Source organism: Nelumbo nucifera, chromosome 1 (assembly GCF_055504915.1).
Source record: "Nelumbo nucifera cultivar China Antique chromosome 1, China Antique-T2T, whole genome shotgun sequence".
NCBI classification, from domain to species: Eukaryota; Viridiplantae; Streptophyta; class Magnoliopsida; order Proteales; family Nelumbonaceae; genus Nelumbo; species Nelumbo nucifera.
In genome coordinates this window covers 205,891,106-205,905,926 of record NC_142649.1, presented here as the reverse complement: position 1 = coordinate 205,905,926, position 14,821 = coordinate 205,891,106, and the positions used below count along the sequence as shown (strand labels likewise).

At 39.5% G+C, this 14,821-nt stretch overlaps 1 protein-coding gene across 1 annotated transcript in view; it reads left to right on the top strand.

The window, feature by feature from the left end:
- The window catches only part of LOC104609908 (NAD-dependent malic enzyme, mitochondrial-like), a 138,772-nt gene that overhangs the window by 113,746 nt on the left and 10,205 nt on the right, over positions 1 to 14,821 (top strand). The window contains exons 13-14 of the mRNA XM_088895930.1: positions 4,372 to 4,444; positions 4,523 to 4,609. Coding sequence (XP_088752056.1) covers positions 4,372 to 4,444; positions 4,523 to 4,609 — 160 coding nt within the window. The remainder of the gene's footprint in view (positions 1 to 4,371; positions 4,445 to 4,522; positions 4,610 to 14,821) is intronic.

Sequence of the window (14,821 nt, the reverse complement as noted above, 5' to 3'; positions counted from 1 at the left end):
GATGTTTGGGGTCCAATTAAAATAGAGTCTTATAATGGTTACAAGTATTTTGTCACTTTTATTGATGATTGTTCAAGGATGACATTGATTTATTTAATGAAAGAAAGGAGTGAATTATTTTCCATTTTTCAAAAATTCCATGCTGAAATACGTACACAATTTGGTGTTCCAATCAAAGTTCTTCGTTCAGATAATGGTTGTGAATACTTTCTTACTTCCTTTCAACAGTATTTAGAATAGCATGGATTCATCAAACTTCATGTGCATCCACTCCTCAACAAAATGGGGTGGCTGAACGAAAGAACCGTCATCTCCTTGAAATTGCTCGGTCTATTCTTCATCATATGAGTGTTCCTAAACGATTTTGGAGTGATGTACTTACTGCGTGTTTCCTTATTAATTGGATGCCCTCCTTCATTCTTCATGGTCGGTCTTCCTTCTCTATCTTGTTCCCCACCTTGGCTGTGTGTGCTTTGTTCACAATTTGAGTCCTGGAATAGATATGCTGGATGCACGCTCTATTAAGTGTGTCTTTCTTGGCTACTCTCGGACTCAAAAAGGGTACAAGTGTTACAATCCCATTACTCGGAAGTGCTATATCTGTCCTGATGTCACATTTTTTGAGTTTGTCCCCTTCTTCAGGGATCTTGGGAGACATACCCTTGGAGAGAGTGACTCTGTGTCTGAAAGGAACAAATCCCTTCTTGGATTTCTCCATGTTGTACCTGTTGACAATCTTGTCAATATTAAGTAGATTGGGACAATCCTATTATCCGTTTCAATCTATTTCTATAGAGTCAAAGTCCCAAGATGTAGGAGGCTTCTCCAAGATCTTTCATGGAGAATTGCTATGAAAGCCATACCTTCACCGTAGCCAACATTCCTACATCATTCCCAATGAGTAGAATGTCGTCTACATACAGAATTAGGAACGTAACTTTATCTCCCACTGTTTTCCTGTAAACACAAGGTTCATCCAAATTTTGCTCAAAGTCAAACTGTTTGACCATAGAGTTAAATCAGATGGTTCAACTTTTGGAAGCTTGCTTTAATCCATAGATGGATCTATTCAGTTTGCGCACCATGTGTTCCTAACCAAATGCAATAAAGCGTTGCGGCTGTTGCATATAGATATCTTCAGTAAGATCTCTATTCAGGAACGCGGTTTTGACATCCATATGCCAAATCTCATAATCGTAGTGTGCTGCTATGGCTAACAAAATTCGAATGGTTTTAAGCATGGCCACAGGCGAAAAGGTTTCCTCATAATCAACTCCTTTCTGAGTGTACCCTTTTGCTACAAGACGAGCTTTATAGGTCTCAACCTTTCCATCAGGGCCCTTCTTCCCCTTGTAGATCCATTTGCAACCAATTGCTTTCACCCCAAGGGGTGGGTCTACGAGAATCCAGACTGTTGGTTTTCATTGAGTTCATCTTGACTTTCATGGCATCTACCCACTTCAAGGAATCTATGTCCAACATAGCTTCCATACAAGTCACAGGATCTTCCTCACTATTCGTGGCTTCCATCAAGTAACTTTTTTTATCATAGCCATAACGAATTGGAGGCCTAGACACCCGAGTAGATCTTCTAAGTTGGGTGTTATCTGGAATCTGTGGGACATCTCCCACTACTCCTAAGCTCCCTTTGTCAAGAACAATTTCCTGACAATGATCATTCAAGATGTAATCCTCTTCCGAGAAGTAGGCATTTTCACTAACAAACACCTTTTGTTCTCTTGGGTCATAGAAAAGGTACCCTACTGAGCCCTTGGGGTAGCCTATAAATAGGCAATAGCTGGTCTTGGATTCCAATTTATCTGCACTTGTTCTTTTAACATGTGCTGGATTCCAATTTACCGGTCCATTGCTCATAAGGAGTCTTAGGAACGGATTTGGTTGGAACCCGGTTCAACACGTATGTTGCAATCCCCAATACATGTCTCCAAAAGTGTGATTTGATCCTCATCTTCAGACCAATCTGGATCCAAGACCTGTTTGTAATTACTATTTGAAGTTTGATGTAGAGGTATAGATGATCACAGGGGTCCACATGGATTGGAGGCTCCATCAATGATATTAGAGGCAACCTGTTATGGGATTTCAGTGGGCCTATTGGCAAACTGATGCCTCCAAAGCAGAAACTAGATCCCTTCTAACCAGTCTGAGGCTGGAAAATTCCTTTCATGTGTGGCCTTTACTTGTTGAAAGTGATTCAAGAAATGTGATTAGTCAGGCTTCTAGCAGTGGCTGCAGTCCTTGGAGACTTTCTCACTTCTTGAATGAGATCCCAGAGCTTTCTGGAGATCTTTTTTGCACCTATAGATGGATACCAAGGGAAATGAATTCTATAGCTGATTCCTTATCTAAATCTGGGGTGTACAAATCTTTTCTGTAAAGTGATAATTCATTGATGATGTAATTTGTTTGAGGGTGCATTTGGTTTTCTTTTTTTTTCGTTGTACATCCTTCATGTACATTCTCCCCTCTCCCCTTGTGATCCATTTGGTTGAATGAAAGTTGCCATTTAAAAAATATATATGGAAGAATAAACAAAGTCTTCCTAGTCAGATTGCGATGGTATAAATCACAGATGTAGAAGAAAACCCTACAACTTGGAGATGCCAATGTAGATTGTTCACTTAATAGGTTCTTCCATCAATTACAACAATTTGGGGTAGCCTTGTAGCCCATGTGGTGAAAGAAATTTTGTTTGGAAGGTCGTCATATTTCACCAAGGATACTTCCAAAGAGGGTTTAAAATCACTAAATTTTCCAAGATTTGCTTTGAGCAATCAATATTGTCATTGAACTTAATTTCTGTAACAAAATATTTAGGGTTCATGGAACGTGTAATAAAATCTGGGTAGGTCCCCAAAATGAAGCAAAATAAGGTTTTAGAGGCATTCCTAGTTTATTGGCTGCACTAAAATGTAGATGCTGATAAACTATTTTGTTTCTATCATTGACAATATTCTATGCTTGGATATCTGAATGAATTTCCACTTAAGCTTGCATGGAATTTGAGAAAAAAAAGGGAAGTCTTAATTAACTTACTAAATTATATCAATGAGGGATTTCCTTTGGAGAGGTTGGAAAGAAGAGAAGAAGTTTCATCTAGTTAACTGGAACAAAGTCTGCAGACCGAAAACCCAGGGTGGTTTAGGGGTGAGAAGAGTAAAGGATTTTAACACTGCCCTTCCAGGTAAATGGTTCTGGCATTTTGGGGAAAATCAAGGGGGTTTGTGGAGGAGAGTGATCCTTGTCAAGTATGGCAACAGAAATCTAGGGTGGGACCCAGGAGCTGCCAGCCAATCCTACAGATGCTCAGTCTGAAAAGGAATTGAGAAGGCTCATGGTGCTTTTGCAGAAGGGGTGAAGTTCAAGATTGGGTATGGGTTGAGGGTGAAGTTTTGGAAGGATGTTTTGTGTGGAGAAAGGCCACTGGGAGAAACTTTTCCTGATCTCTTTGAGATGGAAGTGTGGTGTTGCTTCCTCAATTTAGAAGAAATTTAAATTACTGGGAGATGGATGCAATGATGGAAATGATGCATTTGCTATATAACACAGACGTAGAAATTGGGAGGGATGACTACAGAGTTTCGCAATGGACAAGGAAGGAAAGTTCACAGTCAAATCTTTTCACAGTGCTTTAACCAATAGAGAAGAACAGTTAGTTCCTGCCAACATCATTTGGTGCAAGAATGTACCCCCAAAAATTGCCTTTTTGTCTGGACTGCTTATTTAAACAAAATTCAAACCACGGATAATCTCCTGCAGAAGAGAATGCTTTTGGACTCAACAGATTGTGTTCTTTGTGAAGGCCACTAGAATCTGTGGACCATCTTCTGTTGAATTGTCATTTTTCTTTTGAGATATGGTCCAGAATAGCTCAACTTTTTGAGGTGCAAAGCTGTCCAGGATCAGTAGCGGAGTTTATAAAAGGTTGGAGGGTGGAAGGTCTAAGAAAAAGAGGAAAACTGATCTGGAACATAGTCCCAGCGGTGGTGTTTTGGTGCTTATGTATGGCAGGAGAGAAACAAAGGGTCTTCAAAAATAAGATTAGCTCTCCAGGTGCTGTTTTTCATAAAATTTTGGGATAAATGTATTTAGGGCTTATGGGTCATTTGCACTTTAAGAATATAGGTTTCAGTTCCTTTTTTGTATATGAAAATCTTTTTGTAAAGCACAGTGGGGGTATAGTACTGCCAGGGAAGTTTTTTTTATCAGTCCCTGTCTATATCATCTTGTTGTACATGTTTTGTTTTTCTTGATATATTCTCACTTTATCTTGTCTCAAAAAAACTTACTAAATTAGTTCATCAAAAAAAATTAACTGGCTAAATTAATATCTTGTGATTTCCCTTTTAGGTTTTAGAGGCTCTCAAGGATTCAACATCAACTAGACCAGCTATTTTTGCAATGTCAAACCCTACCAAAAATGGTAAGCAAATTCTGAGAAGTCTTGCGTATGAATTGAACATTGTCAATTGCTATAATTTCTAAATCCTTTCTTTTGCAGCTGAATGCACCCCTGAAGAGGCATTTTCCTATGTGGGTGACCATATCATATTTGCTAGTGGAAGCCCATTCAAAAATGTTGATCTTGGTACGTGACTTAATATGTACATTGTTCAGCCACTAATTCATTCATTCATAATTTCATTTCTAGAGTGTTTTAATGATTCACAACTAACTGTGGCAGAGAAGAAAAGCACAAGATGCTTGGCAAAACATTAGGAACACTGTACTCTATACTAGTATGCAACATTAGGGATACAAACGGATCGGATTGGATTCAAATCAGGGTATATTCGAATCTGATTCGATACTATTCATGTCGGATCTGATCCGATCGGATCTGATAGGACTCGATTGAATTTGAATCCTATCTGTAAATCAGATCTTTGGATCTGATCCAATCCTACATGTTTTCTTAAAAATTAATAAATTATTAAAAGAAAAATAAAATGTACTAATTTAAATAAAGTAAAAACAGAAAATATAAGTATTTTTTAATTATTTTCATCATTTATATGCATGTTTTTTATAAAAAAATAAATAATATAACAAATTTATAAAAATATTATATAAAAAATATTTATAAATAAATAAATAACATATATATGTGTATTATATATTTATATTTATAAATATATAATATACATCAGATCGGATCTTCTTGGATCGGATAGGGGTGATCCGAATTCGAACAATAGGACCAGATCTCGGATTGAATAAGATCATGATCCGATCCATTTGCACCCCTATGCAACATTAGCAAAGTTGTGCAATGGAGCCTAAATATTTCAGAACCTGATATTGTAATGCATCAGCATAGAATTGACAGAGGATCATTGAAACATTACATAAACTCAATGTGAGACTGTATTTTGATATGCATGTTGACTGAGTGGAACATGGCCAATAAGCCTACCTAACAATCAAGAATATAATTCCATGAAAATTAACCATCTCTTTTTTGCTCAGGCAAGATGGTAAAGGTAGCCTATTAATCCCCTTTTTTCTATTCATTGTTATTTCTTCCTTCTTGGGAGGAAGGGGGCTATAAACCATACTAGAAGTGGCTCAATTATTGGAAAATCCTGATCAATAAGCACTCCTTATGCAAGGAGAGGAGCTTAGACTATTTATGAGTGTAGGAGAGTGAAACATATTATCGGAAGTGTAATATTGTAATTGTACCATCAGTTAGTATTTGAATAAAAGAAAAGTAATTGGTTGAATAGATCAATCCCACAATTGAACCTCAAATGCTCCCTCTTTCTTTCTTCTTTATGGATTTCTTCTTCTTTCTTCATCCCTCTCTTCCTCTATTAGATCCAAGGTTATAAGACAACTTGGTAATAGAGCATCTACAGAGAAAAACAAGGGATGCTTGGATGCTTGCACAGTTCCTTGCTGATGTCATCATGGCCTCGGGGGAATCACTCAATAGTACCAGTCAATGGTAGATCTTTTGTGGATTCTGAAAACAATTTTTTGAGGAAATTTTGAAAAAAAAAAGCATGAATTTTTCTGATCAGGGGGCATCACTCAATAGTACCAGTCTATGGTATATCTTTTGTGGATTCAATAAAACAATTTTTAGGATTTTTGGAGGTACCTATATGATTCTTTTGAGGAAAACTCAAAAAACAAGCATGAATTTTTCTGATCAAACAATCCGATCAAATGTTTTTGGGGTTCAAGGAGATAAAAAACAATGTAAACAATGCATGTGTATGTTAAGCCAAAGAATAGAAGAAAATAAACATATGAAGGGATAGATCCCTTTCCATTTTGAATGTGATAAAGACTTAGAGGAGTGATGTGTGAGTGTGTTAACCATAGAGAGAATAGAAGAAAACAAACATATGAAGGGACAGAGTCCTTGTTATTTTGGATGTGATAGAGATGGGAGGAGAGAATATGAAAATGTATTGATTGTAGAGAAAAGGGAAGAAAATGAGGGGTAGACCCTTAACCATTTTATAGTATTTGATGAGTCACCTGCAATGATTAAGTTCTGGATTCCCAATTTATGACTCAGTGACCCATATTTTGCTTACAATTAGAAAGATAGGAGTAATCGTAATAGATTTTTAGAAAAAACAAAACAAAGCAAAACAAAAGAGGTGGCAAAGCCCTCCCTAGGTTGAAAATTGGTGTTTATGAAATCCTTCTGCATTTATGTTATCAACCCATGATTGAGGTGGCCAATCGGACTTGTCAACCTGTCACTAGACCAAAGGTCCATTTCACCACTGGACCACTTATCACCATTGACTCAGTCAACAACCCAATGACCTGTCTGGTTGAACTGCTGAACTGTTTGACCCAGTCATTGAGTCACAGGTTAGATATTAGTTCACTTTTTTACTGTTTTGTATTTTTATCCATTTTCATCATTTATAAAATAATTTTTATTTATCATATTTTTTTAATATGATGAATATATAATATTAGAGATATGCCCAATTTTTCTACATATTTTCTGTATTTTTCATTATTTAATTATAGGGAAAATTCCTGATCAGTACCCTGTACTTTAGGGGTTGTCTTGTCTCAAGTCAGTCCCCAAACTTCAAAATGTGTCTCTGCAGTACCTGAACTTTCAAAATGTGTCTAATAGGTCCCTGCCGTTAACAGTCCGTCAGTTAATTTTGGAAATGTCAAAATTGTCTTCTACCTTGAGACTGAAGACGGAAATGTTATAGATCGTTACCAATCTAACAAGTTCTATGGATTCTTTGTTTTCAGTTCTTAAAATAAAATGGCAAGAGGTAGCAGAACATCTTTCCCTGAGAATAACTTCAGAAACAGAGAATAACTCATGATAGTTATAGCAAAAGGCTCTCCCTTGTGCCAAGGGTTTTAATAAAGCCAATAACATTACATATCATGTAAACTTACTGTGCGTCTTTCCATATGAGAATAAAGCGAGAAAGACGCGAAAAACACTATTTGGAGCTTCCTGAAACCAGAACAAAATGGGCTTCTCGTGTCTTTTTGGCGCACTGACTTGTGACGGCTAGATCTGTTACAAACTAAACAGAAAAAGACTGCGGCACAGTCTGCCCGGTCTGTAAACAACCAAAAGACCACACAGAAAGATGCACTCAACAGTCTTTTCTTTCCAGAAGAGAGAGAAAAGAGAGAGGAGAGGAGAGAAGAGAGATACGAAGAGAAGAGAAGAGAAAAATTGTTTGAGAGTCAAAAACTGAAGCTGGCTCCCAGCTTCCTATTTGTATTAACATGATGTAAAATAAAAGAAACAGAAATTACAAGCATGCCCCTGGTGGCCCACCCTAATAATAAGAACTTACAAAGAAAAGAACATGCTAACAGCACCCTAACAGCAAAATAAAAAGACTAATTCTAACAACACTCCCCCTCAAGTTGGGCTGAATATATCTATCATGCCCAACTTGTCACACAACTCATTATGCCGCAAGTATGGAAGCCCTTTTGTGAGAACATCAGCTAGTTGCTCCTTGGAGTTGGCATAAGGAGTACAAATTTCTCCCTTCTCCAGTTTTTCTCTTATGAAGTGCTTGTCCACTTCAATATGCTTGGTCCTATCGTGTAGGACAGGATTGCTAGCAATATTTATAGCTGCCTTGTTGTCACAGTAAAGAGACATAGGATTGTAAATAGTTATCCCAAGTTCCCCTAGAAGATTTTTTAGCCAAAGTACTTCAGCGACCCCATGTGCCATAGCCCTATACTTCGCTTCAGCACTTAACCTTGCAACTACACTTTGTTTTTTGCTTCTCCATGTCACTAGATTTTCTCCCACAAATGTGCAGTATCCACTTGTGAACTTTCTATCATCCACAGCACCTGCCCAATCAGCATCTATATAGACTTCCACCTTCATATAATTATGTTTACTGAATAGCAACCCTGTTCCTGGATACTTCTTCAAATACCTAAGAATCCTCTCTGTTGTCTCCATGTATGTCTTAGGAGAATGCATGAATTGGCTTAGGACCCTAACTGAATAAGCAATGTCTGGACATGTCAGGGACAAATAGAGCAACATTCCCATTGACCTTTGAAACTGTTTCACATCTTTTAGAGGTTCACCATCACAATCACCCAGTTCATGATCTACATCCATAGGAGTATCTGCTAGCTTTGCTCCTAACTTGCCTGTTTCTTGTAACAAATCAAGGACATACTTCCTTTGAGAAATAAAGATGCCCCTTTTTGAGCGGGCAACTTCAATTCCAAGAAAGTACTTTAGTGGACCCAGATCTTTCACTTCAAATTTGGAGGCTAGTAATGTCTTCAACCTTTGTATTTCTAAGCTCCAGTTTCCTGTAATGATGACATCATCCACATACACTATTAGTACAACCTGTTCCTGACATCTCTTCATAAAGAGAGTGTGATCAAACTGACATTGTTTGAATCCTACTTGCTGGACCACCTTATGAAATTTACTGAACCATGCCCTGGGAGATTGTTTTAAACCATAGAGAGACTTTCTTAGCTTGCACACCTTATTTTCACTCCCTTTGGCACAGAACCCTGGGGGTTGAACCATGTACACCTCCTCCTCCAAGTCACCATTTAAGAAGGCATTCTTTATATCCAACTGATGTAATTCCCAATCAAGGTTCGCATCCAATGATAGAAGAACCCGAATTGAGTTCATCTTAGCTACTGGAGCAAACGTCTCATCATAGTCAACACCATAGACTTGACTGTACCATTTTGCTACCAACCTTGCTTTGTACCTTTCAACTGTCCCGTCCGCCTTGTGTTTCACTGTAAACTGAAAGAATGGTAGGATCCATCTAATGGACGCCATAAAGGTTGCGGAATGAGTGGGCGAATTTCAAAAATTTTCCTACCTTCTTCTTCCAACTGGGAATCACATTCCCTAATTTAAGAATACAATATTCAAGGATCCTACTTGAACCATAATCGAACCAGATCTGGACCAAAAGAGAAGGGAGGAATTATACCTGATCCAGAGAAGCAATATCTCCCAAAGTTGGTGTTCACGCCCAAAGAGGACACCAAGATCCGCTCCTGCTGAAGATGACACAGCTGTATGTGGAACGGAACCAGCAGAGTGCGTCCTACACACAGAATCCTTCGCAAGAATCCACTGGAAACTCTGAGCACCAAATCTTTTTAGTCTTTTCTACAAGACTGATGTCAAATTTCTTGATTTCTTTCTACTTCAAAGATCGAATCTTGAAGGAAAGAATGGCGGCGGCTGGAGGAGAACTCCTGAAGTGAAGATGGCTGAATTGCTTTTCTTCTCTCTGGAGTGTGTATGAGATCCAATCTCAATTCACAGGATGATTTCTTGCACAAAACCCTAGGTTCGAAATCTGATTATGATCTCTTAGGGTTTCTCCTCTTTTCTTCTTGATTAAGAAACCTCCTAAAGAGGAGTTATCCCAATCCAAATCTGTATTTGGATAGGGGATGATCTTAATCCTATCTACAGATTAAGTTAGCTTACTCCTGATCTTATCAGGAGGTTACCAGATTCAAATCTGATTTGAATTTGGTCTCCCATAGTGGATAAGGTTAAAGGCTCAATCCTTTTGCTAACTTTAATCCCAGATCCGCCCCATAGATGGGTGATCATATGAGCCCAGCTCGAAATGGGCTTTTGGCCCATTAAGTGTTTAGTGCTTAACTAGTTTCCAATCTGCTGCCCAGTTGGGCTTCTTTGTATGGCGTGGGACCCAAGCATTGATCTACACACCAGCCACATGGGTTCGGCCCAGCCTTTATTACAAGGCCTAGCCGGATTCACTAAAAAGTTCAGTGAACCCCTGAGCCCATCACATGGACCCTATAGGCCCAACACTTACATTAAGTGGTCCCTGGGCCAAGCCATCTTATAAAAACCCAGGGACTGTGGGCAGGTGCAAGATTAGCCCATCAGGTACTATCCTAAATGGTCTTACACTTAACCTCTCAGCCCCTAATGATCAAGCACTGCTCGACAAGAGAGGACCTCTCCCTCGGCTGCAAGGAACAGTGCCACACTCTCTACTCACATGGATCCCGGGAATTAAAACCATTTGCAAACATTTTGAAACCGTATATATATATGTACATTAATTTTGCAAAACAAAATTCCAACAATTGAAATCAACTGTCGGCAGTTTGGTTTCCATCACAGAGAGTGCATTCCAGATCATTACCTTTGTCCGACAAAGGGGCTGATCCTGTCACTATGATCACCCACTCAGATGAATTCTCAGACTGCCCCAACATGCCCAAGTTTTGACCTCCGCATTGGATCTCACTGATTGGCATATCAAAGACAGCCCGATCCGACACCTAGTGAAGTATCATAATCGAGTCTAAGGGTCAGGTGTAACTTTCCAATTTTGCCCATCTGTCTCCAAGGTCCAAGGCAATACTGGAAATCTGGTTCGGTTCAAGGATTCGAGTAATCCCATACTGCATGTGCCTTGGGTCTTACCCTGGTGGCCGAGACAGGCCATCCCAACACTTGGTGGCACACCAGTATCAGCCTTGGCAAGATAAATCTCCCCAGACTTATCCAATGGCTGTGAACATTTAAAACTAACACGAGCCTCAATAAGTGTCCAGTTTTTGGGTCTTATACAGAATTATACCAAACAGCATGAATCAAACATGCACTTTATTTATTTACACTAAATATCAAAAGTACATCAAATCGGATTGAAGCTAAGGGCATACAAAACTGTCTAACATAAACACCCACTTGCACCCTACTGGGTCCTTCCCCCTTGGAAGATCCACCAACTCCCAAGTCTGATTCTTATGGAGGGCATTAATCTCCTCCTCCATAGCATCTGTCCATTTAGGGTATTTTAAAGCCTCTGAAACATTTCTAGGTTTAGGTATGTTATCAACTACAGATAGGAATGCATGATAAGAGGGGGGAAATGTGGTCATAGGAGACATATTGGGTAATGAGGTGTTTGGTAGTGCATGGCCTGACTCCCTTTCTTTGAGCAATAGGAATGTCAAGGTCATCCACAACTGAAGAGGGAGTTGGGGTATCAACAAGTGGGATAGTACCTAGTTCATTTGGACTTACCTCATGGGAGTCTGAAGGTGTCGGTTGCTCAGTATTTGGTGGCTCCACATCTTTGTCACATTGCTGATCTCTACAGTGTGTACGTTGGAAGACATGAAAAGGAGTAGGATCCGGAATAGAAGGAAGAGAGACTTGACGGACCTGGACATGCTTCTCCTCTTCCACGCTACTCTCCCCCTGAGGGGAAACAGGGAAGAATGGTTCAAACTCAAAAAAGGAGACATCCATAGAGACAAAGAACTTATGATCAATGGGATTAAAGCACCGGTAACCCTTTTGAGTAGAGGGATACCCCAGAAAGATACATGGAATAGACCGAGGGTCTAACTTTCCACAAGACAGAGATAAATCATGGACTAAAGCATTACAACCAAAAACTCTCATGGGAATGGAAAACAAAGGAGATTGGGTAAACAACAATTGATGAGGGGCCTTGTAGTTCAACACTCTAGAAGGCATGCGATTGATGACATAAGCAGCAGTTAACACAGCATCTATCCAAAAATGTTTTGGTACATTCATGTGTAACATCATCCCTCGTGCAACCTCAAGGAGGTGTTTGTTCTTTCTCTTTGCAACACCATTTTGTTGTGGTATTCTTGCACATGAGCTCCTATGAATGGATCCATGGGAAGAAAAGAACTCATTGAGCTCACCATGGAAATACTCCTTTGCATTATTTGATTGAAAATTTTGAATTTCAACATGAAATTGTGTAAACACCATCCTCTGGAAATCCCGCACAACCTTTGGAACTTCGTCTCTACTACGCATGGGAAACACCCATGTATAACGGGAGAAATCATCAATCATTGTGATAAAGTACTTATACCCGCCCTTCGAAGTTATAGTAGTAGGCCCCCACACATCAGAATACACAATATGGAAAGAGAGATTTGATCTTTGTAAAATCCCTATTCGATTCTAGGTTAAAGTAGAGAAGAAGAAGGAGGAGAAGAAGGGTTCGGCCAGATTAGGAAAATCAGTCCACCTCTAGCCGACCCACTTGTATTTATCTCAAATAATATAGTTACAAGAAAGACCATATTGTCCCTCATAAGTGATGGGACACATAACTTAAACTTAAATAAAATAGACCTTTCACTCTCAAATAGATAAACCCAAATGACCAAAATACCCCTGATTTGTGTATTCTAACACTCCCCCTCAAGCTGGAGAGTATATGTCATATAGTCCCAGCTTGTCACAAATATAATCTTCTCTGCCCCGAGACAATCCCTTTGTAAAGAGATCTGCCCACTGATTTCCTGAGCTCACATGAGATGTGGTTATCACTCCACTTATCACTTTCTCTCTCACAAAGTGACAATCGACCTCAATATGCTTGGTTCTCTCATGGAAGACTGGGTTGGAAGATATGTGAACAGCAGCTTTGTTATTGTTACGAGATTATAGGTTGTAATTATAGGCTGTAATTATGGAGTATTAGCCCAATTAGGAATAGCTTGATTATAGGAATTATTCTTGGAGGAGGTAGTTGATTTTCTTCCTATTTTAGTATCTACAAGGCTGTATATATATGTACTATTTTCTCAGTTGAAAGAGACATCAATTTCTTCCAATTCTTGTTCTATCACAGTTATCACAGTATAGTCTCATGGGTTTGTCAACCAAGAACCCCATCTCTTGTAGCAAGTTCTTCAACCACACTAGTTCACATGTGGTATGAGCCATAGCTCTGTACTCAGCTTCTGCACTACTCCTTGCCACCACTGTTTGTTTCTTGCTCTTCCAAGTTACAAGATTGCCACCAAGGAAGGTACAATACCTTGTAGTTGATCTCTTGGCTGATATAGAACCAGCCCAATCAGCATCTGTATACCCTACTATTTCAAAAGTCCCTCCACTTTGGTATAGCAAACCATGACCTGGAGCACCCTTCAGGTACCTAACAATCCTTAGAACTGCTTCCTAATGAGGAATCCGAGGATGTTGCATAAACTGACTCACCATACTCACAGTAAATGATATATCTGGTTGGGTAATAGTCAGATAATTCAACTTTCCCACCAACCTCCTGTATCTTCTAGGATCATCAAACTCTTCACATGCATCAACACTCAAGTTGACATTAAGTTCCATAAGAGTCTCTGTTGGTTTAGCACCTAACAGTCCTGTTTCTTCAAGTAGGTCAAGAACATATTTTCTTTGACATACGTTAATTCCATGCCTTAACCTTGCAACTTCTATTCCCAGGAAGTACTTCAGCTTATCTAAATCTTTCATATTGAAGTGGTCCTGTAGGAATTTCTTCAACCTGTCAATCCCGTTACTGTCACTCCAAGTTATGACAATATCATCCACATACACCACTAGCAAGATTTTCCCATCTTTTGAGTCATGGCTGAACACAGAATGGTCTACCTGACACTGTTTCATCCCAAAGTCTTTCACTACTTCACTAACCTGCCAAACCATGCACGTGGAAATTGTTTTAGTCCATAAATTGCCTTTTTGAGTCTACAAACCTTACCATCCTCCCCCTGAGCAACAAACCCTGTCGGTTGCTCCATATACACTTCCTCAATGAGATCACCATGTAGGAAAGCATTTTTTATGTCAAGTTGCACAAGAGGCCAATCATACATGGCAGCTAATGAAATCAACACCCGAAACCAATTTTAGCCATAGGAGAAAATGTCTCCATATAGTCCACACCATACAGCTGAGAATAGCCCTTGGTCACTAACCTGAAATTCAATCGCTCCACACTGCCATCTGGAAGATACTTCACTGTGTAGACCTACTTACACCCAACAGCATGCTTACCAGGAGGAAGAGTAGTGAGTTCCCACGTGTGATTGTGTTGTAGAGCAAAGAGTTCCTCTTCCATGGCTTGCCGCTACCCTGGGGAGGTAAGGGCTTCCTGGACAGTCTTGGGAATTGAAACAGATGATAGCAATGATATAAAGTTGCGATGAGAAGCAGAAAGGTGAGCAGCTGAAACATAGTGTGAAATAGGATGAGAAGTACAAGTGCGTTTACCTTTCCGCCAGGCAATAGGAAGATCAAGATCTAAGGGAGAAGAAGCAATGATAGGATCTGTCGAGGAGGGCTGAATTGGAGGAGGGGTCGATGCTCTTCTGTGAGTATACACTTGTTTGATTGGTAGTCTCTCAGTAGTAACTGGCATGGGAGGTGAATCTGCAACTGGAATGGGAGCCACGGGAAGGGGATCCGCAACAGGGACAGGAAGAGGAACTACGGAGGAAGGAGAAGAAACCACAG